We start from the raw sequence: 26,817 nt of genomic DNA on the forward strand, positions 1-26,817 counted from the left end.
AATAATAATAATTAAATTTAAATTAAAATAAAGTAATTTTCATGAATACTAAACCCAACATCTCTAACGGGAATAAGTAATGAATTCAAATGTATTTGACTAATGGGCTTAGGGCTGGAGTCTTGTATCTCGATTTCTTCATTAATGATGTTTCCATTTCGTTAAAAATAGAAATTGAATTGAAATCAAAATTACGGGAGACCCGGTGGCTCGTCTTGAACAATGCTCATTGTTCGATGCACATCACTTCCTATGTCAAGCCATCAGAATATCCAACTACACGTAGCACGTAGGCCTGCGAATTTAATGAAGTGTACGACCAACCCAACAGATCAAACTTGGTGATTCCAGTCGGGCTAATTAACCATGGTCAGCCTTATACAACCAGAGACATCACCCTAATCAACAAACAAATAACAGAAATTTTTTTTTAATCAAACGCAACCGTGTATGTTATTTACAACAACCAAAAATTATGTGTTACCAGTAAATCAGGTACTCGGTCTTTAGTTCCAAAATTCTGAACCACCTAAAGTAAATTTTCGCGTCATGAATGGTTAACAACACTAAATGCAGCGGGCATCCACCCTACTCACCTTTCACGAGGCTTTCAAGCATGACTAATATTCTCATAATATCATTATGATTGGTTATTAAGATTTGCTCTTTTTATTTGATTTGGAGCCGTCATCCCCTTTCCGCTTTTTCCCACTCTTGTGACCATCATGCTTTCCATGTTTTTCCACTCTAGTTCTACTGGATTTCACACTAATAAGGCCACCTAAGGTTATCTTTCCACCATTTTCCAATGCATTCTCAAAATCACCTTCTCTGTCGACGATGGCATACTGTTGGAGAAGCTCAGGATTCAGCATATCCTCCATTTTGGTTTTCATCCCATCCTACAGTCAGTTCAGCACTCAGAAAACATAGAAAGAGACAACTAGATTAAACAAAGGAAAAAGAGAGCTAAAATAAATGGAGCATACCTCAACTTGTTTTGCTGCTTCATTGAGATCATCCTCCACAGAGATGTTGTGAGGTTCCAGCACTCTCTGAATAAAAAATTTGATCAGATCAACATTTCACGTCATCAATTAAAAATTCAAGGAAAAAATGGACAGAAAAACACAGTTCTTTAGAAAAAAGGTTGAAGAATACAGTATGGAAAATCTAGTTAATCAAAGCAAGTTGCCTTCAATCTGAATCTATATGCTCAGATAGATTCTTGATTCAATCCCACTGACACGCATCTTGATGATGTCTACTCAGTCATAGACACTAGTAATGCTACTCATATCGTGGTGTACCCAGTCAAGCTTTTGCTTCAGATGTTGCTTTACTATAGCACCGCATCCAACATCACCTTATTAATGACAGCTATATAATGTACCCAACATGTGACATGCATCTCTAAACATTATTCATTCTGGCACATAAGGTTTGGATTTCTCTGAGCTTACCTCTTTTAATCGGGGTAAGGTTGATTCAATCTCATTGGATGCAATACCATTAAGATATTTATGGAACTTCTTCATAACCTTTATGAAAAGGGACAGAATCTGCGTCCTTTCCAACTTCATTTGTTCCTGTAATAACAAATCAGTGGGAGAATGCTCAAGTACAAAATAAGTAAAAATTATATATATATATATATATATATATAAGAACTGCACAGATCCACTGCCATTTGATAAATTATAGGAGCTGGAAGGTTTTGGCATCTGAGCCTCGGACAAAAGACGTAGATTCTTGAGCAATAAGCAGTTTGTAATCCACTTTTTCCAAAAGAAACATGATGCCCAAGGAGGTCCAAAAACTCCATATCCACTCTTGTGCACCCATGTGTGAGTGCAAGTGAGCACAACCATGTGCACATGCATTTACGTATGTGATAAATTATCTAATGGCTTAGTTGAGAATCAAACCTCCATGCATGTAATGTTCTGATGCTGCAAACCAATGCATAGCAAAACAGAAGCCTGAACATATGACATTGTAATAGGAAGCTTCCCTTGAAAATATAGACGAGCAAGGATCTGAACAATGTCTAATATCTGGAACAAATGTAGCAAGAACAGCACATAAACATCTTTTAATTACAAATTTGATGATAAAAGTGCTTGAAAAATCTTTCAACATTGTTAAATTAATATTAATTAATTATATTGCCAATAAAAGATCACTATCTTTCAAATAAGATATGTTTTACACTGATGAGATGGTGATAGTATTGGAGCATGAATGATTTCCAGGATTGTTCAACAATTCATTATTGAGCTTCATAAAAAAGGATAAAAGAAAGGGAAGAATTAGAATTATTTCTTTCAAATATTTAACAGTAAAGAATTAGATAAGATAAATTATCTAGTTTCATTTCTCCCAAATATGTGTACTTACATAAATTAGAATGTATAAGTCCCAAACACACATTATACTAGAGAAACTTCAGGACTTGCATAACCATACATGAAAATCCAAAAATTCCCTTTAAGACTCAACCAGTATTTGAAGACACATGCCCACATGCATAGGATCAATAGGCATTCTGTTAGCTTGGGGCCAGTGAACTTGATAATATAGGCAAAGCATTACTAGTCCACCAAAATACACAAACAAAACAGTTTGCATTATCTTTATCCTATACAACGAAGAATATATTGCATTGAGAGGAAATATATACCATTTGCACAAGAAATAGCCTTATGCCTTGGTATACCAGATGACTTGTAAGAACACTCCCAAAAGTCATTAGGGAAACCCAAAAGGTTCAGGGCTTCAAGGCATTGTCAGCAAAGCATGGTCTTAAAATTATGGCACTTATTGCTTCAATAACAAATTGTGGAGAATACATGGAGCAATCATATCAATATCTTACCAAATGAAAATCAGCAAGATTTTCAGTATATACTCTGAGCCGTTCCATATCATATGGTGATAGATCAAATCTAAGTGACCTCAAAAATCCTTCTGGGGTGGATAATGTAGTTTCTACATCTGTATCCGCATAGTTGATCTTGGGATCAAGGACACTAGAAGATTTGAAAGAGTAGGAATGAGCATAACTGATAACTAAAGGAAAAACTTGCTAGTAGGTAAAGTTCCAATTCTAACCTCATAGCAAGCTTATATTCCATTGTCCGGAAACTAGATTCCAGCAACCTAGAAAACCTTAGCCTGAAATCTGAGGAGTTGAGAAATTAAGCTATGATACATGGATTAGATAGAAAAAAGGTGGGTGAGCAGCTGGGTTTTTGGTTGTGGGGGGGGTGCTCAGGTGCGCCACATTAAATACAAAATAGGACTAACCTTGGTAAAATGGACCAAAAAATCCCCAATTATCTGATCCGCTGACTTCAATATCATCACTGTTTAATGGTTTCAGGACCATACATGTGTGCTCACCAGTTACAGTACTCTATTCAAAGGACAATGGGGGAAAATTAAATTAACTAGTTCTTCAATGCATAAAAACATAAATAATATTTGTGCAGTAATCTAAGAGAGAGCAATGAACAAGATGATATAAAGTAAGTTGCATTACTGGAATTTGGCCAATGTAGAATGGGGCAAATTTATGTTTCCTCCAAAAGCGAAACAGCTCCAAAGTAAGCCCAAAAGATACACCAAGGTAGTGGAGCTTTTCAGGTCGTCGTTCACGAAGATGTACTAGCAAATGTGGAAGGTCTGTCCTTGGTTTTATATTTTCTTCTAGCAAGGAAACCTGTGAGAATAATATGATAGAAGCAAATAAGTCCATACCAACATACAATGAAAGAGAATGTGGGAGTGCTGATGTATGAAAAACAAAGTCCCATACAAAATGATGGAAAGAAAGTGAAAATTATTTATGAAACAATTTATTCCAATAATCAATAGAAAAATATATAGAAAACATTATTCTTCAAACAATTATGAAACCAAGGTTGGTTCTAAAAACATAATTCTTCAAACAATTATGAAATCATTCTTGGTTCTGTGAATGAACCTTCTCTGCAGCTTCTGTAACTCTAGTTTGGGGAGAGTCCACATTGGTTTCAAAATCCACTTCAGAAATAGGAGTAAACTGTCCTTCATAGTACCTATACACAGTTAAATTATAAACCCCTCTTTAAAAATTAGAAAAAATTAGAACCGTCACAGCATGACCAAAGTTAGCACAGTAAATACAATCGCTCTCTCCTGTACAGTGTAGCACTTATTATGTTGATTTGTCACGTGTTGCACTCTTTGGAAGTCTCTTCACAGAACAAATAGTTGCAATTATATCCTCAAACTGATAAAACCATTTTTTGCATGGGTTTAAGGATATAATAGTGTGCATTTTTTAATATTCTCCTTTTTTCTCTAGGAATCAAAGCATGCTACATTATATCAATTTCTCCATTATGTAATCAGTTATTTTCCACTATTTTCGTTGGTCTAATACTCTAAGTGAATGTTGACTCAGTCTTCTAATATTATTTCAATTAATAATGTTAGCCTTTATCTTTAGCCTCAGCTTCATGAATCATCACTCATCAGTCAAGAATGTGCCTCTTGATTACAAAGATAATGCTTAGTTTTAATGAAAGTAAAATATCTTTCAACAATGGTTACATACTCGTGTGGAATTGCGAGTTTCTGAAACCTGGCAAAGATTTAGAGCAAAATAAACATCTCAATACAATACCAACCACAGGCACTATTTCTAGAGGAAGCAATTGCTCCACATTCCAACATTGGCATAATGCCTTCATAGAACATTAAGTTTTGGGGCGCTTGCATTGCATCTGCGATAATCATCTAGATCCAACTAATCTTCTGTGCATTTAATAGCCCATGTACCTAAACAGGAGCAATCTTCAGGCTATAAAGTTGACACAATTGGACCATTATTTGAAAGTCGAGCATCCTTATTCTTGGTTTAACTGTACAATATGTCAAGTACAATAATGGTCCACACTCAACAACCTAAGCTTTTAGAGGAAACTTCATGTTTAACATAATGAACCAAGAAAAATAACCGAAAAATATATTCATTGTTTGTTGAATTCAATCACATTTCTTCCATCGCCTCTTTTTACAAAGAATTAGTCTTCCCATAAATACCTTAACATCCTAACAAGGTCCGTTTCGACATCTAGTTTACTGACAAGGTTAGAAGTAAGTCAAAGATGCACATACCTTGTTAAAAGTTCCATTGCGGCAGAACCATAACCAAGCTGCATTAACCCCCCAGAAAGTATTACAATGCATGACAACGTTTAGATTTCAGAAAAAATAAATAAATAATTTGGAATGTATGGAATAAAGAACTACCTTCATGGCACTTGGATGGGTGGCAATGCGTACGATACGAGCACCCGAAAGGCTGGGGAAAACTGTGTCCCGGAATTGCTCACAGAATTTCCAAGGAATTTGATCACCAAATGGTTGATGGCCATCACTTAAGCTTTTGACTGCAGATTTACGAGAAATCTGGCCTTCAAGACTGACCTGTCAATGAATTGACCAAGTGACATGATCATCAACATCATATATATAGTATTATTGTAAAGACTTCAGATTGCGAAGACTGCTTACTGTGATTCAAGAAAATAAATTAGCACAAAACTCAACATAAAAAGGTACATATCAAGTCTAAGAAAATGATATGAAGAGCCTGTCTATCTGGAATGCATGGACACAAGCTGATTGAAAATACCTAGTAAGATTTGAGAAAACAGAAAGTTCATAGGAATCAAAACAATGAGTTAAAGAAGAGAATAGAGCAAAGTAGAGGTTGAGTTAGAATCTTGGACTAGCATAGAGGGTATATTATATATTAGATGAAAATAAACATCAGCATTGAGAAAGCAACAATAAGGAACTAATTTCTTTGGTTGAGGAAATTTACTATTACATAATAAAATACAATAACAGTGGATTAAAAAAATAAAATTAGTTGAAGAAAAATAAGTTACAGTGTGTAGAAACCAAGTGGAAGAATGCAGGAAGGAGATTATGAAATGCAAATTTCAAGAATCACAATTCATAAAGGAGACAAATGATAATTTTGAATATTGATCATTGTACTCGATATATGACTATACTGTAGCAACAGATAGAAATATTTAAAACATGTCTGAAATATTTAAAACATGTCTTCACTAGGTTACCTGAATGACACATAAGATGTCAGGAAGTTTATTTTCTGACTCATCAACAGGGCCTGCATATACAAGATTAGAGGACACTTCTTGCACAACGACTAAATCAAATAAAATCAGCTCAAAGAGAGTATATACCAAGTAACACAAACAAATGATGCGCAGGAGCATCAGCCATTAGTTGTAAATCATTAGGAGAATTTTTATAGTGAGATGCAACATATAATGCCATCATTCGCTGCACAAATTAATATAGATGAGAATCAGTCAACCAGTTTGTATCACAATGCTGAACAATAATAATACTAGGAAAATATTGAATCATGAAGTATTTTACCTGCAAAAACAACTCACTGTCTTTGTGATAGGAAAAAAGCGTATCCCGATTAACATAATAGAGATCACACTCACTGGGTGGAGGTAATCTAATTCCAGAAAAGAATTGCATCAACAAGAATATAGAATATAGAGATGATTTTTATAGAGGGTCTTCATGGAGATGATGGAGGCTGTTTTCAGCTCCCACATCTTTAATGATTTAATACCAACCTGCTGATACTAGGTATGGAATTTGTAACATCCAAGCAAAGTAAAGCATTAAGCCAGGATTCAATTGGATCAGCAGAAGCATATCTGATAGACTCGTTAAGCTCTATCTTTTTGAAAAGACGACCTGCAGGCAACACAATGGTGAACTCATAAAATCTTTCAAACAAATCATCTATACATGTAAAAACAAGTTGTCAGATACCAAGTATTGTAAAAGAAAATAACTCTTAGTGGTGTGCAATCCATGGATTATAAAAAGAAGCAAAAAGAACATTCAAACAATAGTTCATTCTAGATAATTTTTATTAGGCCTTGCATTAGCCTAAACATATAGGTCAATGATGGATTAGTTATCTTATTCATTCTAAATTACTGAACTCTTTGTCACCAATTTCATTTGAGGAGATTGAGCAAATAAGAAGGCCAAATAAATTAGCCTGATTGACTAGATGTCTAGACTCTAGGAAACAAAATAATATTCCTCATATTTCTGGAGTGAGGTTGTAAGTTGTATTCTCAAGAAAGTTGCAATTAGGTTGAAGTTAAGCATTCAGATCAAAGGAATTTAGCATTTGCCCATAACATTTAACATATACACGGGTTCCACAAAAAACAAAGTTGATCTTATAACAAGCAATATTCTCATCAAGTGACTAGTGACTACCCACTAAGATAAAATAATATTAACAGAAGGTTTCTTGCATACTATTGACTCATAGCTACAAAAGCCATGTAAAGATCAGATATACCAGAAAGAGAACCCTCCACATTCTTGGCAGTCATGTGGCTTTGTTCTTCCAGTTTCTGCAGAAGTTTTAGCGACAAAGACCGACCAGTGCCTTCATAGCTTGAAATGGGAAAAACCATACAATAACAGTATATGAGTATGTAGATACTTGAACTAGAACTAGAACTAGACTCCTAAACTCAAGTAGTGCATTAAGCATGCAGGTTGATTGTTTATTGTGAAAAATGATACTCCCAATGCAAGTCAATAACATACCCATTCACAGTAGATGAAAGGAAGACCAAGTATGGACCCAGCAGGGACTTCACAACTGGCAATGGAATGGCAGCAGCCTCATCAACTACCAGTAGTTCCACTTGGGAGAGCTTTTCATGTTCATGTGGCTGTATGTACTGTAAGAAACGACACAGAAACATAAATAATCAAGCACATGATCTATAGCTGTGCTCATGTACCAACAAACAAGACACTGACAAGAACACATCACTTTGCATGAAACATCCATTTAAATCTCCTAACCTGAATCGTTTGTCTGTGCCGTTTATAGATATTGATCCGCACAGTTGCTTTCTTGAACTCAGGATTTGCACTTTTCACAATATCATAATCAATATGTTCCTGTAAAAGAAGGCTGCAATATAAGCTTATAATAAATAATAGCTAATTAACATTTTTACAGCAGTGCAAATTTAAACAAATAGATAAAATAAAACAAATGGGAAACTCATCTAAAACAGGAAAGGCATACATTAAAAGAAAAAGGTTTTCAAACAAAAAACCTGAAACAAAGTCTGGATATTCATAGCACAAAACAGATGGTTAAAACTAAATGTTATTTCCTTCAAAGAAAAAGCTAAATGTTATTTACTTAAAAAGAAAAAAAAAAAAAAAAAAGGAAGCTAAGTGTTATAACTTTTTTGTTGAACTTATATAGGCTGAGCTTGTCAGCCCACAAGACTGCAACATGGACTCCATATTTTCTTCATAGATCATAATATATGTTGTCAGATCAAAGAATAATCATTACATGACCGACTGGTATGCTATCTCACAATGTTGTGAAATTCATCATTTATATTGCTTAATTCACATATGTTAAAGTAACCAGGAAATATATAAATGGCTATAATATATTGCTAGTTTCAGACCACATACAACTAGAAAAGTAGAACAGTAAAAATTGCAAAAAAAAAAAAGAAAAAAAAAGCATGATGAATAATATAACCAAGGGAACACTTCATTCCTTCCAGAAAGAGAGGAGAAAAAAATTGTACCTTATATTCAAGTGCATCAAAACCCTTGCAGATGAACTCAAACAAAGTTTTCAGGTTTTCAGGGCTGGGTGCAGTTACAAATATATTTGAATACCTGTAAAGGTGATTTTTCTCATTGGAATAACAAATCAAGGAAGCAAAAAACATAAATTCACACACACTCTCATGCACACATGCAATACATATGAAAAGTGTAGAATTTAATAATTCACATTACCCAGCTGCAATAGCTCCAGCAACTGCTAAACCAAGTGCAGCAGATTTTCCACGGCCACGAGCAGCAAGTAAAGCAAGTGTACTACGTAGTGTCTTATCCAAAATTGCATCAAGAAATGTGATGACAGCTTTTCCCTGTTCAAAGGTCGAAAGTTTTTATATGCCGCTAAAGCCATTTTAAGTGTCAGTCACATCAGTTAAAAAATAGAATGAAAATCTAATACATGCCAAGCATTCTCTACCTGATCTAGTGTGCAACACTTTTTTATTAGAGGACCAACGGGAAAATCATCATGCAGTTGATCCTTCAAATTCTTCAGGTCTCGTTCTGCTTCTGAAAGACCTTCAGAGTCCTTTAATCCAAGAGGGAGAAAAGAAAAGGTTTTGTAAAAGTTGAATACTTTGTGCATCAATTAATGATATCAGCTAATCATAATAAGAAAATCTCACTAGAAAAGATCAAACAAAACAAAAGCTTCATTAAAATTTTTTGCCACGATGCTATGATAAAGCAAAAACTGCGATTAACAAGAAACAACACATAGTGAAAGCATTTTGAAACATTTCCACATCATAAATTTCATGTCTGCAATGCTAAAATTGTCAAAAAGAACTATTACCTCTTTAACTGGAACTGGAGTAATTGACCGTATATGAGATGAAATTGGTAAAATATTCAGCTCATCATCCATAACCACACATGCTTTGCATGAAGCAAGTGAAAGAAGGAAACGCTCATTAAAGCGCCCAGCAGCCTCAGAATGGGATTCAGTACGAAACCTCTCATGGACATCCTGCAATAAGCAAACTTTCAATAAAGCTTTATGCTTATGGTTCAAGCAAATATTGAAGTATGAAGACGAGGCTGTCTCATGAATCTTATCACAAAATTGTAAGACTTATAATGGTCACAGGATTAAATAATATCATCACTAGTAAAATTGTAAGAGACATGCATTCTTCAACTGTCAACTAATGATATTGTAAGGAATGAACTGCCACCAACATAGTTATCATATTTCAAGCACGCTCAACTGCTGAAACTACTCATCAACAGTGCCATAAGCCCATAACGTACCAAGCATAATATGTTAATGTTAGTAGTATGCCCTAGAGCATATCATTTAGTATGTATCTTGTATATATTTTTATTAATAAAAGGCATTTCCACTTTTCCGTTTACATAATATATTTATGTGTAATAGAAAAGGTCCATTGATATTTTGTTAGAAATATTATTCTTAAGTTGTTAAGAATATGAGTGACAATATTTCTAGCACAAAGTATCATAAATAGGTTCACAATCGAGGATACTTCATAATAAGGACATGACTTATCCAGAAAGATTGTATTCATGTTTGTTCCCAAGTTATTTATATGAGATATAAATAAGATGGAATGGTGAGTCTCATGCCATATAACAAACATGATAGGCACTTATAAATGATAAATAGGCCGAACCAGTGACACTTATGACAAGCACATGGAGTTTACTCTTGTCAATGTTTTGTCATAAATCATATCAGTGCATATAATCTTTAGACCTGAGATAGCACAGTTATCTTGTATATAGGTAGTTTGAGTTTGATACTGCTTTCATACTTGTACTATGTATGGGTATATGGGCATGTGTTGGCTCCTGCTAGTTATATATGGAGGTAGGTGTTGATCAAGAAGGAATATGTTCCTCTAAGTAAATAGAGATAAAATCCTATGTTCATTTAATTGTTCTTGATGTTTCAAGTTCCAGGCACTGACAGATAGATTTATTCGAGAAAGAGTTTACGATGAGAAAAATCTTTTAATCAAGAACTGGAATTAAAAGAGAACATAATATTCATAGCAAATGGAGTTTGACATAAACCATGACTCCGGCTTGAGTTGGGATTTTTATGTGAGAGATTCTAGTGCATGGTAACATATGATTATAGGTTCATTTAAGGTAAACCTTATTACTAATTGGGTGGCCATGGCATGCTATGCTAGGTGTTAACCATGGTCTATGAGGTTCATAAAATGATTTAGAGAAATCATTTATGGTAAGAAAGAGTTCTGATGATATTAAGAGTTGATATCATGTCTCATTGCCAATTAGTGATGAGCCTAGTAAGTCACACACATACACAAGTTATCACCTAATTAAATATGATTTAATTAATTAATTAAAGAGTTTAATTGATTAATTAAATAGATTTGGTTTGCAATAAAATTGCAAAGTCCCTAGCATGACTTGAAACCAAATCTAGATTATTGGATGTGTAGTATAAATTAAATTTATATTTAAAGTGTTTAAATATGAATTTAATTGATGAGAAATTAATTAATAGAGATTAATTAATTAATTTATATTTGATATAAATTAATTAGAAGAAGAAAATAATTATTTTGGGTTGAGAACTCAAAATTAAGACACAGGGGCATTTTGGTCATTTTGCAGTGTGACACGTGGCACCATGAGATGGTGACACATGGCATAACACATAAGCTTGCCAAATATTTTTAATCATGTAAGATGATTAAAATCAAGATTAAATATAGGTTTGACACTTGGCACAATGTGATTGAGTCACTTAAACCTAGAGCTAATCAAAAGGTGACATGTGGCTAGGGTTTATTGTGTTAACCTAGCTATTTAAGTGGGGTTATGAAAAGAAAACACAACCAGCAGCCTCTCCTCTCATATGTCACGCCACTTTGAGCCTCTCCAGCCATTCTTCTTCATCTCTCATCAATTCAAAGAGATTAGCCATCAATCTCTTGAATTAAGAACACTAGAAATTGTTTCTAGTGTCCTGTTTACATCTCTAATCTCTTAAAAGGCAGAACTTGAATTTCTAATTAATAGAAAAGGCTTTAGAAGCTGTTCAAGGGCTGCCATAGGTGTTCTTGGTGTGGACAAGCTAGAGGGACAACATCTGGTGTCCTGAAGATGAATCTCAAAGGCGCAGACACGCTGCAGCACATCAAGAGGTTAGTGTAATCGTTCTTGATTTAATCTAGGGTTCTAAAATTAATCTGATTAATTTTAAAATCTTAAATGGCAAATACAGATCCAAAAACATATTAAAAGATTTTTAATATGTTGTTTATCATTGAAATCAAATAGAAAAAAAATAAATCTTGCATGATGCATGTGACCCTAGGTGAAAATTTTTGAATTCAATGGTATAATCTTGTGTTTTTCACGCTTCCGTTCCTTCAATTGGTATCAGAGCCACTATATTTGCCATTTAGATTGTTGATTATATAATTTAATTGTGTGTTTGATCATGAGATCAAGAGATTCATTGCTGGTTGGATCATGAGATGTGGCGTCACACATGGAGAAGCCACCATTGGTGGCGGCAACAATGGTTCCATGGGTGATTCAAGGTTTGGCTTTTAATTCTGCAATTGTTGTATGATCTAAGGCCTATTCTTTGACTAATTAAAGTGTTTAATTAGTTGTTTTAATCACACAATTAAATTATGATTCAAATCAGAATTTTAAAAAATGTTTGAATGTGATTCAAATCTGAATTTTAAAAGTTGTTTGAATGAGATTCAAATCTGAATTTTTAAAGTTGTTTGAATCATATTTAAATCTGATTTTTTTAAAATTGATTCAATAAAATTCAGATCTGATTTTTTAAAAAATATTTGAATGTGATTCAAATCTGATTTTTTAAAAAATGTTTGAATGTGATTCAAATCTGAATTTTTGAAGTTGTTTGAATGTGATTCAAATCTGAATTTTTAAATTTGTTTGAATGAGATTCAAATCTGAATTTTTAAATTTATTTGAATCATATTCAAATCTGGAATTTTAAGTTGAATATGAGATATTCAATTTAATTTAAGAATGTATGTTTTATTTAATTGTTAAATAGTGATATGCATGATGGATGATCATGGACTATAAAAGACCAATGTGATTGGATTTATTTCTTTTATGTTTCTTTGGGATTGTAAATTAATTAATTTATTTTAATTTATTTTGGGCATGTATTATTAAGTTTGTAATATTTTTGGGTTGTAATTTCATTTATTTAAGTTCTTGTAAATTCGCCTTGGTATGCCAAGGATTACTATGTAATATTGGATTGCAAGAAGTTCAAGGAGGTCAAGAGCATTGGTGGGACCAGTGGGAGGAATTCAATATCAAGTGTTGATTATGTACTCCTTCAGCAACTCTTGTAAAATGAATGAATGAAATGCACCTAGGAATGCCCTGATTCAATTCTTGGTGGCTCAGAATTGAATCCCTTAGAAAGTCCATGATCATACCATATTTACTGCTTATCCATGAATGCATGAGATGTATGGGAATGTATGCAATTATATGATATATGCATGCTAAATGGATAATGTGCAAAGTGAGACCTTAATAGTAATTAGGATGGCTATAAAATCTTCCAAACAAATGATTAAGTTGGAAATGCTATAATTAAAGTAATTATAATATAAGCCCTCCATTGGGGCAATTATTTTAAGAAATTTTAAATAGTTGCATGAGATGCAATTAATTTAAGAGATTTTCTTAAGAATAATTGTTAAGCATGAGATGTTGTAAATATGTAAATGGTTTGGTGGCCAATATTGGATGTACCTGAGGACATTAAAATTATTTGCATAATTACTGGCTCAATGGGATCAACTTAACTAATGCAAGATAAGTCAATATTGGATGTACCTGAGATTTTGAGCATTAGAGGCTAGTAAAAGGATTGAACCTCACATGAGATGTGATGGGCAAGGAGTTGCTCACTTATAGTTTATTGTAATTCCAATAATGGATGTACCTGAGGATGATCAATAGAATTATAAGAATTCAATCACCCACTAGAAATCCATCCAACTAGGATTTCCGTTTTCTACTTTGGAAGTGTAGGATTCGCCAAGTTAGTGGGAGGACCAATTTGATTAAAAGACCATAATCATTTTGGTTAATTACATGATACATTTACTAATTAATCTGGTTATTTTCTGCAGTTAATTTTCTGATAAAAATGAGCACAAAACAACCACCACCATCCAATATCCTTGCAAGCATACTTGATCACAACAGTTGACAGACCTAATCATGCGATTGGCTAAGAAATTTGAAACTTGTCCTGAACCTTGAGCATATAGGATATGTTCTATATTCAAATGTTCCTGGTCCCTTACCTCCAGAGGCCACACAAGAGGAACATGAAACTTTGGACAAGTGGAAGGAGCATGATATGAGAGCTAAGTGTTACATGCTTGCTTCTATGAGTAATGAGTTACAGAAGCAACATGAGAACATGCAGAGTGTAAGTGAGATCCTCCTTCACCTACAAGAGTTGTAAGGTGAGCACAGCAGGAATGCTAGGTATGAGATATCTAGGCAGCTGTTCCGCATGAGGATGTCTGAGGGACAGAATGTTGGGGATCATGTCCACAAGATGATTCGGCTGATTGAGCAGTTGGAACATCTTGACTTCAACATGGATTTCCAACTACAAACGGATTTGATCCTTGATCCCTTCACGAGTCTTTTGGGAATTTTGTGACAAATTTCCATATGACTAAACAGAATGCACCTTAGTGAATTACTCAACATGCTTGTTATTGTCCAACAGAATATGCCGATCAATTAAGGAAAAGATGTAGCTTTGTTTGCATCTTCTTCTTCTGATAAGTCCTACAAGAAGAAGGGCAATAAGAAAAAGAAACCTCAGATTCTCGGTCCTTCCAAGAAAATAGCTAAACAGAAAAGGAAAACCAAAGCTGACAAAGGCAAAGAAAAGTGTTTCCACTGCCAACAGGAAAGTGTTTCCATTGCCGATGAAAGTGTTTCCAACGGCGAGTATAGAAATCTAAATGAATGCAATGCCATGGTGAAAACCAACTCCAGTTCAAAATATCTTTGGTACTTAAGTTTATTTCATGTTGCAGAAGATAGGATTGCAATATTGGAGAAAATGGGGATTCTATCCTCATTGGGCTCGAGCCTACTCCAACTTGTGAATCTTGCCTTGAGGCAAAATGACTAGATCACCCTTTGTTGGACAAGGGCTAAGAGCTGAAAATATTTTGGAGCTAATACATAGTGATGTATGTAGTCCATTTAAAGAAATGGCTAGAGGGGGTTTTCATTATTTTATTACCTTTACTGATGATAAATCAAGGTTTGGGTATTTGTATTTGATGAAATACAAACATGAATCTTTTGAAAAGTTCAAAGAATTTAAATTTGAAGTAGAAAATCAAACAGGAAAGAATATTAAAGTTCTTCGATCAGATCGTGGAGGTGAATATTTGAGTACTGAATTTGATGAATACTTTAGAGAGCATGGCATTGTTTCTCAGCTGACTCCTCCAGGAACGCCACAGCTGAATGGTGTATCTGAAAGGAGAAATCGTACCCTATTGGATATGGTACGTAGTATGATGAGCTATACTGATATGCCAATCTTCTTTTGGGGATTTGCATTAGAATCAGCTTTGTATATTCTGAATAGGATTCCATCAAAATTAGTTTTTTTCACACCTTATGAGATATGGCATGGAAGAAAACCAAGTCTTAAGCATGTTAAGATTTGGGGTTGTCCAGCTTATATAAAAAAGCTGAACACTGATAAATTGGAGACCAGATCAGAAAGAGGTCGATTTGTTGGATATCCAAAAGATAGTTTTGGATATTATTTTTATTTGCCTACTTCACAAAAGGTTGTGATAAGTAGAGATGCCACATTTCTTGAACAACAGTTTGTTCAAGAAGGAGGCAAAGGCAAATAGAGTTAGAATTGGAGAATTCAGACTAACCAACAGATCAGATGGATATTGATCCATCTAGTCAACCTATACCCATTGATGAAACATCTACAACTGTTCCTCGTAGAACAACCAGGGTATCTCACCCACCAGTGAGATATGGTTTTCTTCATGAAGAAGAACAAGAGTTGTCTACTCATGAAGAAGTAGATCATGGAGATGATCCACTTACCTATGAAGAAGCTATATCAGATATAGACTCTTCAAAATGGATTGATGCTATGAAATCCGAGATTGATTCCATGTATAAGAATCAAGTTTGGGATCTTGTTGACCCACCTAAAGGTATTGTACCTATAGGGAACAAATGGGTTTTCAAGAAGAAAATTGGTTCTGATGGAAAGGTAGAGACCTATAAGGCAAGGCTAGTAGCGAAAGGGTTTCGCCAAAGGCAAGGAATAGACTATGAGGAGACTTTCTGCTTTGTTGCCATGCTTAAATCAATTAGGATTTTATTAGCAATAGTGCATACTATGATTATGAGATTTGGCGGATGGATGTCAAAGCGATTTTCTCAATGGATACATTGAAGAAAACATTTTCATGGAACAACCTAAGGGATTTGAATCCCAAGATGGTTCCAAGGTATGCAAGCTAAAGCGATCCATTTATGGGTTGAAACAAGCTTCGAGGAGTTGGAACATCCGTTTTGATGAAGCCATTAAATCTTTTGGTTTTATCAAAAATGAGGATGAGCCATGTGTATATAAGAAGGTTAGTGACTGTGCTATCACTTTCCTTGTCTTATATGTGGATGACATCGTTGATAGGTAATGATACAGGTATGTTGATGACTATAAAGGTATGGTTGTCAAATACATTCTCCATGAAAGACTTAGGGGAGGCAACCTATATTCTTGGGATTCGCATCTATAGAGATAGAGCGAAAAGAATAATTGGTTTATCCCAAAGTCTATACTTGGAAAAGGTGTTAAAGAGGTTTAACGTGCTTGATTCCAAGAGAGGATTGTTACCAGTGAGACATGGTATCCACCTTTCTAAAGAGATGTCTCCAAAGACACACAAGAAAGAGATAAGATGGCCAGATTCCATATGCTTGGCTATTGGAAGTTTAATGTATGCAATGTTGTGTACTAGGCCTGATATCGCATATGCCGTTAGTTTGACTAGCGGTATCAATCTAATCCGTGTTTGGAACATCGATAGTCACAAGAATATCCTTAAGTACTTGAGAAGAACTAAGGATTTATTCTTGATTTATGGAGGTGGAGACTTGCAATTGGATGGTTATACTGATTCTGATTTCCAATCAGATATCGATGATAGAAAGTCTACCTCTGGATATGTGTTCATTTGTAATGGAGATGCAGTCAGTTGGAAGAGTTCCAAATAGAGCACGATCGCAGATTCCACTCATCGAGGTCGAGTATATTGTTGCATCGATGTCGCAAAGGAAGTCGTTTGGATAAAGAAGTTCGTGACAGAACTTACAGAGTTCCTTCCATTGAGTCGCCAGCTCCACTACACCGTGACAATAATGGAGCGATCATACTGAGCTAAGGAACTAAGGTCTCACACAAAATCCAAACACATAGAAAGGCACTACCACATTATCAGACATATAGTTGGGCAAAGGCGATATAGCCATGCAGAAAAATAACATCAGCTGAAAAAATTCAGCTGATCCATGCACTAAGCCTTTGTCACAAGCTCAGTTAGACTGTCATCTTGAGAAGATGGGTCTAAGATATTGTAATGAATGGCTCTAGTGCTAGTGGGAGATTGTTAGTAGTATGCCCTAGAGCATATCATTTAGTATGTATCTTGTATATATTTTTATTAATAAAAGGCATTTCCACTTTTCCGTTTACATAATATATTTATGTGTAATAGAAAAGGTCCATTGATATTTTGTTAGAAATATTATTCTTAAGTTGTTAAGAATATGAGTGACAATATTTCTAGCACAAAGTATCATAAATAGGTTCACAATCGAGGATACTTCATAATAAGGACATGACTTATCCAGAAAGATTGTATTCATGTTTGTTCCCAAGTTATTTATATGAGATATAAATAAGATGGAATGGTGAGTCTCATGCCATATAACAAACATGATAGGCACTTATAAATGATAAATAGGCCGAACCAGTGACACTTATGACAAGCACATGGAGTTTACTCTTGTCAATGTTTTGTCATAAATCATATCAGTGCATATAATCTTTAGACTGAGATAGCACATTATCTTGTATATAGGTAGTTTGAGTTTGATATCGCTTTCATACTTGTACTATGTATGGGTATATGGGCATGTGTTGGCTCTGCTAGTTATATATGGAGGTAGGTGTTGATCAAGAAGGAATCTGCTCTCTAAGTAAATAGAGATAAAATCCTATGTTCATTTAATTGTTCTTGATGTTTCAAGTTCCTGGCCAGGACAGATAGATTTATTCAGAAAAGAGTTTCTGATGAGAAAAATCTTTTAATCAAGAACTGGAATTAAAAGAGAACATAATATTCATAGCAAATGGAGTTTGACATAAACCATGACTCCAGCTTGAGTTGGGATTTTGTAACAGAGAGATTCTAGTGCATGGTAACATATGATTATAGGTTCATTTAAGGTAAACCTTATTACTAATTGGGTGGCCATGGCATGCTATGCTAGGTGTTAACCATGGTCTATGAGGTTCATAAAATGATTTAGAGAAATCATTTATGGTAAGAAAGAGTTCTAATGATATTAAGAGTTGATATCATATCTCATTGCCAATTAGTGATGAGCCTAGTAAGTCACACACATACACAAGTTATCACCTAATTAAATATGATTTAATTAATTAATTAAAGAGTTTAATTGATTAATTAAATAGATTTGGTTTGCAATAAAATTGCAAAGTCCCTAGCATGACTTGAAACCAAATCTAGATTATTGGATGTGTAGTATAAATTAAATTTATATTTAAAGTGTTTAAATATGAATTTAATTGATGAGAAATTAATTAATAGAGATTAATTAATTAATTTATATTTGATATAAATTAATTAGAAGAAGAAAATAATTATTTTGGGTTGAGAACTCAAAATTAAGACACAAGGGCATTTTGGTCATTTTGCAGTGTGACACGTGGCACTATGAGATGGTGACACATGGCATAACACATAAGCTTGCCAAATATTTTTAATCATGTAAGATGATTAAAATCAAGATTAAATATAGGTTTGACACTTGGCACAATGTGATTGAGTCACTTAAACCTAGAGCTAATCAAAAGGTGACATGTGGCTAGGGTTTAATGTGTTAACCTAGCTATTTAAGTGGGGTTATGAAAAGAAAACACAACCAGCAGCCTCTCCTCTCATATGTCACGCCACTTTGAGCCTCTCCAGCCATTCTTCTTCATCTCTCATCAATTCAAAGAGATTAGCCATCAATCTCTTGAATTAAGAACACTAGAAATTGTTTCTAGTGTCCTGTTTACATCTCTAATCTCTTAAAAGGCAGAACTTGAATTTCTAATTAATAGAAAAGGCTTTAGAAGCTGTTCAAGGGCTGCCATAGGTGTTCTTGGTGTGGACAAGCTAGAGGGACAACATCTGGTGTCCTGAAGACGAATCACAAAGGCGCAGACACGCTGCAGCACATCAAGAGGTTAGTGTAATCGTTCTTGATTTAATCTAGGGTTCTAAAATTAATCTGATTAATTTTAAAATCTTAAATGGCAAATACAGATCCAAAAACATATTAAAAGATTTTTAATATGTTGTTTATCATTGAAATCAAATAGAAAAAAAATAAATCTTGCATGATGCATGTGACCCTAGGTGAAAATTTTTGAATTCAATGGTATAATCTTGTGTTTTTCACGCTTCCGTTCCTTCAGTTAAGGGATCAGTATAAACTTTAAATATAGACTTGCAAATCAAGAAGGAAATTGTATCTAACAAGTCAATTGTGTGCAGCAGAAAAACATTCCACAGGATGCTTAATTCATTGAGAGTTTCCTTTCAGTATTTCTCCCTTTTTTACAGTTCAGATTTTTGAGGTATCATCCAAAGACAACATTTCAAAGTATTTTAGGTAAAATAAATATAAAATAGACCTAAAAAAATAAGAGTAGAAAGTATACATGTAAGGCCACATATATGCACAAACCTGTTGAGGAAGGAAAATAAATTATAGTGCTTACTGTAATAAAAATTGGTCATTTGATTCAAAAACTTTGTCACCATTAAAACATCCTTCACAGACATTATTGAAATTCAAGAGATAAGCTAGGCATGAGAGCACAAATGCAACAGATACGATCAACCAAATTGACAAAAAATAATGCCATATTGTTTACACAGAATAAATTTGAAGTATTTAGACCCTGTTAATACACACAACACATATAATTTAGACCTCAGTTACACAAGTGCATACACAACACGAATGCACTTAAAATTTTACCTTTTTGATGCATTGATAGGAAGAGACTTAATATGAATGCAGTTGTTGAAGCCTTTTATTTACCAAATTCAATTGCTACACAATTCAACTTATGTACTCAGTGAGCCAACCAGAATATAACTCTTCAAGTCTCTATAGGTTTGTTTATAAATGAAGCACATGGGCGTCTTCTCCATATATCACTTGGTTATTACTTTACCAAAATCAACACCTTCAGAATGCAATTGATGCATACAATCAACTAACCAGACCATTAAATCTCGAGTCTTGACAGGTCTGTAAATGTTTTCATCAACTTTGCAACCAATATCACTTGACCAAAAAACATCTAACTCCTTGTGTCATATTGATAATGGAGCATCCCCAATAAGCATATGCACATTTCAGCATATGTTTAAATGGCAAATCGAAACATAATTTCCAGAGATGATAGCTCCATCTAACACCAAACAACTTAAGATTTTAGAGAAAATCATGATCTCTAGAAAAAATATAATATAACTCATAAAATCCTAAAGGAATGCATAAAACTGTTTTAAATAGAAATATCTCGTGTCAAGTAGTAAAATGTTTGTTATAGCATCCTGCTCATAAAGGCCAAACTAAAAAGCTATTTAGCTACAGGCGATATGAATTTATACCATGACCATGGTGTAAAGACTGGTCAATGAGGAGAGAGACCGTAGCAGCAAGACAATCAATCCACCACCTTCTACTGTCTCTATTGTTCTAGCCAAGAGATTTGGAGTCAAAGCCTCAAAGTCCTACCATAAAGGAAACATTATCAACATAATCAAAGTGGAAGAGACCACAATAAAAAGTCGTTAAGAGATATTTGCAGTTGCAAAAGCTAGTAAAAGGAAAATGGAAGAGTCACCTGCAATATGCACATTCCAAAAGTATTCCCAAGTATTCTTTCAGAATCCTTGTACAAGCAATACGTTAGTCCTCCGGTTTCAACAAAAAGTGAAAAAGGATCAACTTTCTCAGGATCCAACAGTCCCCTCTGCATTAGCTTTTTTATCTGTTTCGCTCTCTTTTTCTTGTGACTGCATAACCATAATCAACCCAAACATCATTCATGATTACATTAAGCAGTTAATTTCAAAACTAAGACTACTATATCATGAACATTGCTACAACTAAAACATTCAAAACTTTAGCACCAAAATGAATATCCCTCCAAGACCCTCCTCGAAAACATAAAAAAAGAAATTATAAAGATAAAGAAGAAACCTGCTAAGTTCAAGCTTGTCTTTATAGCACCATAAGACAGTTGGCCTGGATTTGACCACTGCCTTGCTTAGCATATAGTGAAGATTAACAATCTGCATAAAATAAAAACTTTAGCAAGTAAATAAACTTCCATAACCCAATTGGAATCCACATTTCCAAATCCCTAAAAATTTTAAATACAAAAACCAAATTCCAAGCTCCATCATTTGGCAGACTCGGAACAGGTAGGAAATGAGGAATAGTATAAAAGAATGGATTGCCTGGTCGCGCGACTTGTCACCGATGATGAGGAACATAGAACGGTGCCGTAATTTGACGCCATTTTCAATGAGAGTTCTGATACGCTCGTCCACCTTCTTTCTCATTTTATTCCTCCTTTTCTCTTCACCTCGAGAAGTAAGCAAAGTGAAGCTTAAGCTTTGGCCTTATCGATTAATTATGATATAGTTCTTCTGCAGATTTTGAGTTTTGAGCTTAAGATTACTCTGCTTCTGTTACGCTCCACTCTCTGTGTTTTTAGGGCTTATGCGAGGGTTTTATAAGATGGCGGTTAAATTCGACCATTGAACCCATGCTAGGGTAGACGTTTAGTCTATGAACGGGTTCTACTTGAACCGCATCTGTTTGACGTATGCATGGCAATAGGCCGGGCCGGGTTCGTCCACCCTTCTTGCCCCGCAGAAGATAGAAGGCGGGACGAAGACTTTCTTACGAGCATGGCAAGTGAGTTTATTTTTTAATTTAATTTATTATTATATAATATAAATTTATTATATATTTATTAAAATTATAATATTTAAATACATTAATAAAATTTTAAAATAATAATATATTATCATCAATGTGAATTATAGAAATTCGTTCCATACAATATCAAAATCAAGATGAAGTAAAAAAAAATTGATCAAATTAAAAGAAAATTAAATCGAATCGAGAATAACTACAATCTCTAATTTGCTTAAATCCCGAAGAGGTGACATATTTAGATTTTTTTAATAATAAATATATATTTAGTTAGTATAACTTATTTATGAAAGTATATTATATTATAATGATCCAATAAATTAATTAACTTGTCACATTTATAAGTTATATCTACTGTTTATAGGTCTATATCTTTATTAAAACTTGGTCTATTATTATTATTATTAACTAGGATTAAGTCTTACATAAATATAATTTCAAATTCAAATAATTTAAATTAATATTAACAAATTGAGTTTTATATAAATTTTTAATAGATGAAACCAAAAATCCAAACTAATGATGGTAGTACACATGTCATGCTCCTATAGAAAATGGGTAATTTCCATGTGCCTAGATATATAAAACAAGTGAAAAGCTTATTGAATTGTAAATTGTAACACCCTAAAATTTTAAATTTTATTATTTTATGAATATTTTTGGTATTTTAATTTTATTTAAATTTTAAGAAATTATTTGAGATTTTTCGGATTTTAAAAAAATCGGGTTTGATTTTCCGAAAATATAAACTTTGATGATTTTTAAAAATTAATTTAAAGACCACGTGGTAAAACTAAAAATATATTTGGAGTCTACGAATTTTTCTGAGTTTTCTGAAATTTTTTCGGAATTTTTGGACCTCGTTTTCGGTCCCGAGGCAGAGTAAAAATTCAAAATTTTGTATTTCGAATAGAACCGGACCGGATCGGACCGGTCCGACTCCCTCCCCTTTTTCTTCCTCCCGCGGGCGTCTCCTCCTCCTTCTCTCTTTCTCCAGTTTTTTCTCTCCTCCCGCCCCAGCCCGCCGGCCAGCCACCTCCCCTGCCACCCCAGCTCACCGGCGCGCCGTCCCACCTCCTTTCCCCGGCCGCCGCCCCAAACGGCCTGAAAACGCGCGCGAACTCCCTTCCCTTGCGCACGCGACGTTTCGATTTTCCGGCCAAAATCCGGCCGATCCGGCCACCAATCGGACCGGGTCTTGTGTCTAAACTCATCTACTAATCGAGAGCTTTCCATAGACACCAAGAACACCGAAATCCATCGAGCTGTTTGTCCAATTTTTGCCCGGGAAGTTTTAGCCCATTTTGACTTTCGGGCTAGATTTCTCACAAACCGTGAATCCCACAAGAAAACTGAGAGTACCAGAGCGCTCCACTCGTCGAGAGCTTTGCGGCGACATAAATTTCGAATTTTTCCGACACCGTTTTTTGATGGGTCCCACGAAACTTCGCAGTGTTTTTCCGAGCATTAAATGAGCTTAGAAAATTCTGAAAAATTTATGTACTAACCCCCGTGTTGTGGGCTTCGTGTAGGTATCCTCAATTCGCGGAAATTCGACGATTGACTGGTTCGCAAATTTCGCCGCATGCACTGCACTGGAAAAGTCTCCGAATTGGACCGAGGTTTTGGCTACCCCCATATTGTCAGACATCCCGAGCGCGTTCCCGAAGTCGGAATCGGCAAAGGTAAACCCGAACCTTGCTTTTTCATAATTTTCTAGTGCTTAAATAGGATTAAAAATCCATAAAATATTCGTGGTAGCTCAGAAAATTATGATTCTTTTTGCAATAGCCTAGTAATATTGCTAAGGACATGGTGCAAAGTTTTAGAATTTTTAGAGCTTGTTTGGGTAGTTTTTGCAAAAATGATTAATTATAAGGACTAAATTGAAATTTTACATATTGTGATGGATGACTGATTTGATGGGCCCAGGAGGGGCTGTGTGATGTGATTGAGTTGTGGATATATGGATTGTGAATATAGAAGTGTGTTTTGAGCCATTTTACAGGTTGGGTAGGTCCTAGGTATAGGGGAGACTCTGCCGGTCTTTTCTTGATTGTATTGAGTCATTTGTATTAAATAATTGTAATGTAATTGTCAGGTGAGCCGGGACAGCCTTATTCCTCCGCCCAGCCACCACAGTGACCGTTGTCAAGTCTGTGAGTAAAATATTAATTTTAATTGTAATTTCACTATTATTATATGTACAAGCATGCCCATGCATCACTTATATGCATATATCTATGTAGATAAACTTTAGGCACGATTTATGTTGCATTCATAACTGTGAAAGTGTCATGTATGTTGCTGTGGTAATTTGGAGCAGTGTGCGTGCGTTGGCGTACGTGTGATGTGGTGTGGACTATGGATAGGACGGGTAGTCACGACTTGAGATCTTCGCTGGGGCCCGATCCTTCGGGGGGTAGTCACGGCTTGAGTTCTTCGCTGGGACCCCCAATTTGGTTTATTAAGCGAAAGTCCGGCTTGAGTTCTTCACGGCACCGAGTTGGATTTAAGAGAGTCAGATAGGGATCGGCTCCATATATTATGAATGATATTACAGGGTGTGTGAGTGCTCCAATTTACCTTTTTGATGTTATGATGTGAATTTATTGCTAATGTTGCATTTCACTCTACAGGGTGCACTAGTTCTAGTAGTTATAGAGATTATGGTTAAAATTGATATTTTACTCTCTGAGTCGAACGCTCACTCCTGTTCAATATTTTTCCAGGCCACAGGAGGATATTTTTGAGGTTAACCTGCTTTCTTCCCTCGCAGGTGGTTTATCAATGTTTGTGTAATTTTATTAACTCCTAGAATTTCCGCATGTGTTAGAAGTATTTATTTGATTTTGGTCTGTAATATTATTATCATGTTGGACCTGTAAACATATAATGATATGTATGTTTGATGGACTGGATGAGGGAGCTGAGCTCCCATATGTTTTTATGATGATATGAGTATGTGGAGGGTGAGCTGAGCTCCCCAATTGAGTATTTACTGTGTTTACAGGTCGGGTGAGTCAAAAACTCCCCGTTGGTAGGTCCATTTTATGGCCGGACTCTGTCCAGTTGATTTCTTGAAATTAGGCCCAAATGGGCCTTAGAGTTGGGTTAAGTAAATAGTTAGGCTTACTACGGGTCTCGGAGGCTTTAGGCTGGCCCAGGTCCTAGTGCCGGTCCGGCCCATAGGTTGGGTCGTGACAAATGTGGTATCAGAGCTTAGGCTCCAGATTCTTAGGGAAAAATTGTCTAAGTGTTGGGAAGAGTCTACTAGGAGTCACATGCGAAAAAATAGGGTCCACATTCGTCTTGCATTGTCATCTTTGCTTCTAGTTTCTGCTTCATATAATTATGTATAAATATGAGTCTATAGAGCTGTGTAACATGCTGTTTTGAATTTTGTGGGCTAATGCTGCTGAATTTCAGGAAAATGCGTAGAAGCAGGAGAGCTGCCACTGCACCAGAACCAGATGTGCCTGACGAGGTGTCAGCACAGGATGAGGCGCCTGCCCCGAGGAGGCGGGGTAGGAGGCCTAGAGCTGCTCAAGTAGAAGAGCAGCTGCCAACAGTTCAGGATCAGTCTTTCATGGCACAGGGTCCCATGGACCCCATGGCAGCTACTCTAGCTGGTTTGCAGAGGACCATCGATATGATGGCGCAGTATATGGTCCACCCTCCACAGCAGCAGCAGTCCACCGCACCAAGAGGGGAACCTTACAAACAGATAATCAATTTTAAGAAGTTGGTGCCTGGTACTTATGATGTGTCAGATGATGCATATCGGTTTTTGGATTCCTGTGACGGCGAGAGCAGTCTGATTGGTGATAGAAGACTTATAGAGTGTATGCAGCATGTCATGGGGCCTATGCCTAGACAATGGATGAATGACTACATATTACCTCGGATGGAGGGTTTGTCGTGGACTCAGTTTGTGGAACTGTTCATCAATCGGTTTGTGCCAGAAAGCTTCAGAGATCAGAAGCAGTGGGCCTTTGAGGCCTTAAGACAGAATGGCAGGTCTGTAGATGAATATGCTATAGAATTTCTGGAATTGAGCAGATATGCCCCTACAGCAGTAGCTACAGAAACTATGAAGGTGAAAAGATTCCTAAAGGGGCTTGACAGAAGGTATGCGAACCTGGCCATGATGTCTGATCAGTCTTTTGATGTGGTGGTTGATCGAGCCAGACAGATTGAGATTAGCTATCTTTGTGGATGACAAATGGAAGAGTAAAGAAAAAGCAGGCGAGAGGGTTCTCTGGTGTTCCCCAAATGGGTACTCCAAACAGTGGTGACCAGAGTAATTACAGAGGAAAAAGTAGGAACAAGAAGAGTGGTTTTAGACACAAACCTCGAGGGTTCAGACATGGATACGGATCCAGATGGTAGTCACGATTCAAATGGCGATTAAGAGTGCAGTTCAGATCTTCCTTAGCACCTTGTGCACAAGTGTGGAAGAGGACATTCAGACCTTGTTTGATGGGTTCAGAGTATGCTTGTGTGTGGCCAACGTGTCACTTTGCTAGGGAATGCCCGTGTTCAATGAGCCACGGATGGGGTCACGTGGTTACATTGTGAATGTTCCTCGTCGATTGTATCCGGTGCTTCCAAAGCATGGCGGCGATCGATTTAGTGGCCAACTGGGCCGCGGACAAGGGAGACGTGGATTTGGAGGCGGTCGAGGTAGAAGTCGATGTCGTGGTTACGCCACTCGGGGTA

The 26,817-nt window shown here is 35.6% G+C and overlaps 1 protein-coding gene across 2 annotated transcripts; it reads right to left on the bottom strand.

Annotated features, from left to right (window-relative positions):
* Nucleotides 1-414: 414 nt before the first annotated feature.
* On the bottom strand, nucleotides 415-22,055 carry LOC110632640 (RNA cytidine acetyltransferase 1). Of its 2 annotated transcripts, XM_058150374.1 has the most exons (26): nucleotides 21,612-22,055; nucleotides 21,352-21,443; nucleotides 20,993-21,164; nucleotides 20,757-20,879; nucleotides 9,539-9,712; nucleotides 9,161-9,271; nucleotides 8,920-9,053; nucleotides 8,703-8,796; nucleotides 7,948-8,046; nucleotides 7,684-7,820; nucleotides 7,430-7,527; nucleotides 6,681-6,804; nucleotides 6,469-6,556; nucleotides 6,270-6,369; nucleotides 6,141-6,193; nucleotides 5,302-5,478; nucleotides 5,167-5,204; nucleotides 3,989-4,082; nucleotides 3,545-3,724; nucleotides 3,310-3,418; nucleotides 3,115-3,184; nucleotides 2,879-3,032; nucleotides 1,929-2,057; nucleotides 1,464-1,589; nucleotides 990-1,055; nucleotides 415-902 (listed from the first exon to the last, which is right to left on the bottom strand). In XM_058150374.1, the coding sequence occupies exons 1-26, from the start codon at nucleotides 21,714-21,716 to the stop codon at nucleotides 654-656; spliced, it is 3,096 nt and encodes a 1,031-aa protein (XP_058006357.1). In that variant the 5' UTR covers nucleotides 21,717-22,055; the 3' UTR covers nucleotides 415-653. The 2 variants fall into 2 exon arrangements, with proteins under 2 accessions (XP_058006357.1, XP_058006358.1); XM_058150375.1 differs by lacking the exon at nucleotides 21,352-21,443 and having other exon boundaries at nucleotides 21,612-22,024.
* Nucleotides 22,056-26,817: the final 4,762 nt, after the last annotated feature.

The sequence above is a fragment of the Hevea brasiliensis genome, chromosome 7, assembly GCF_030052815.1.
Source record: "Hevea brasiliensis isolate MT/VB/25A 57/8 chromosome 7, ASM3005281v1, whole genome shotgun sequence".
Classification (NCBI taxonomy): domain Eukaryota; kingdom Viridiplantae; phylum Streptophyta; class Magnoliopsida; order Malpighiales; family Euphorbiaceae; genus Hevea; species Hevea brasiliensis.

Excerpts from the sequence above, each read along its gene's own strand:
- LOC110632640 (XM_058150374.1), bottom strand. The coding sequence starts at position 21,716 with ATGAGAAAGAAGGTGGACGAGCGTATCAGAACTCTCATTGAAAATGGC. Across the intron at positions 9,272-9,538 it reads CTCCAGTTCCAGTTAAAGAG|GACTCTGAAGGTCTTTCAGA; the intron begins GTAATAGTTCTT and ends CTTGGATTAAAG. Across the intron at positions 3,185-3,309 it reads TTTTGGTCCATTTTACCAAG|ATTTCAGGCTAAGGTTTTCT; the intron begins GTTAGTCCTATT and ends TCAACTCCTCAG.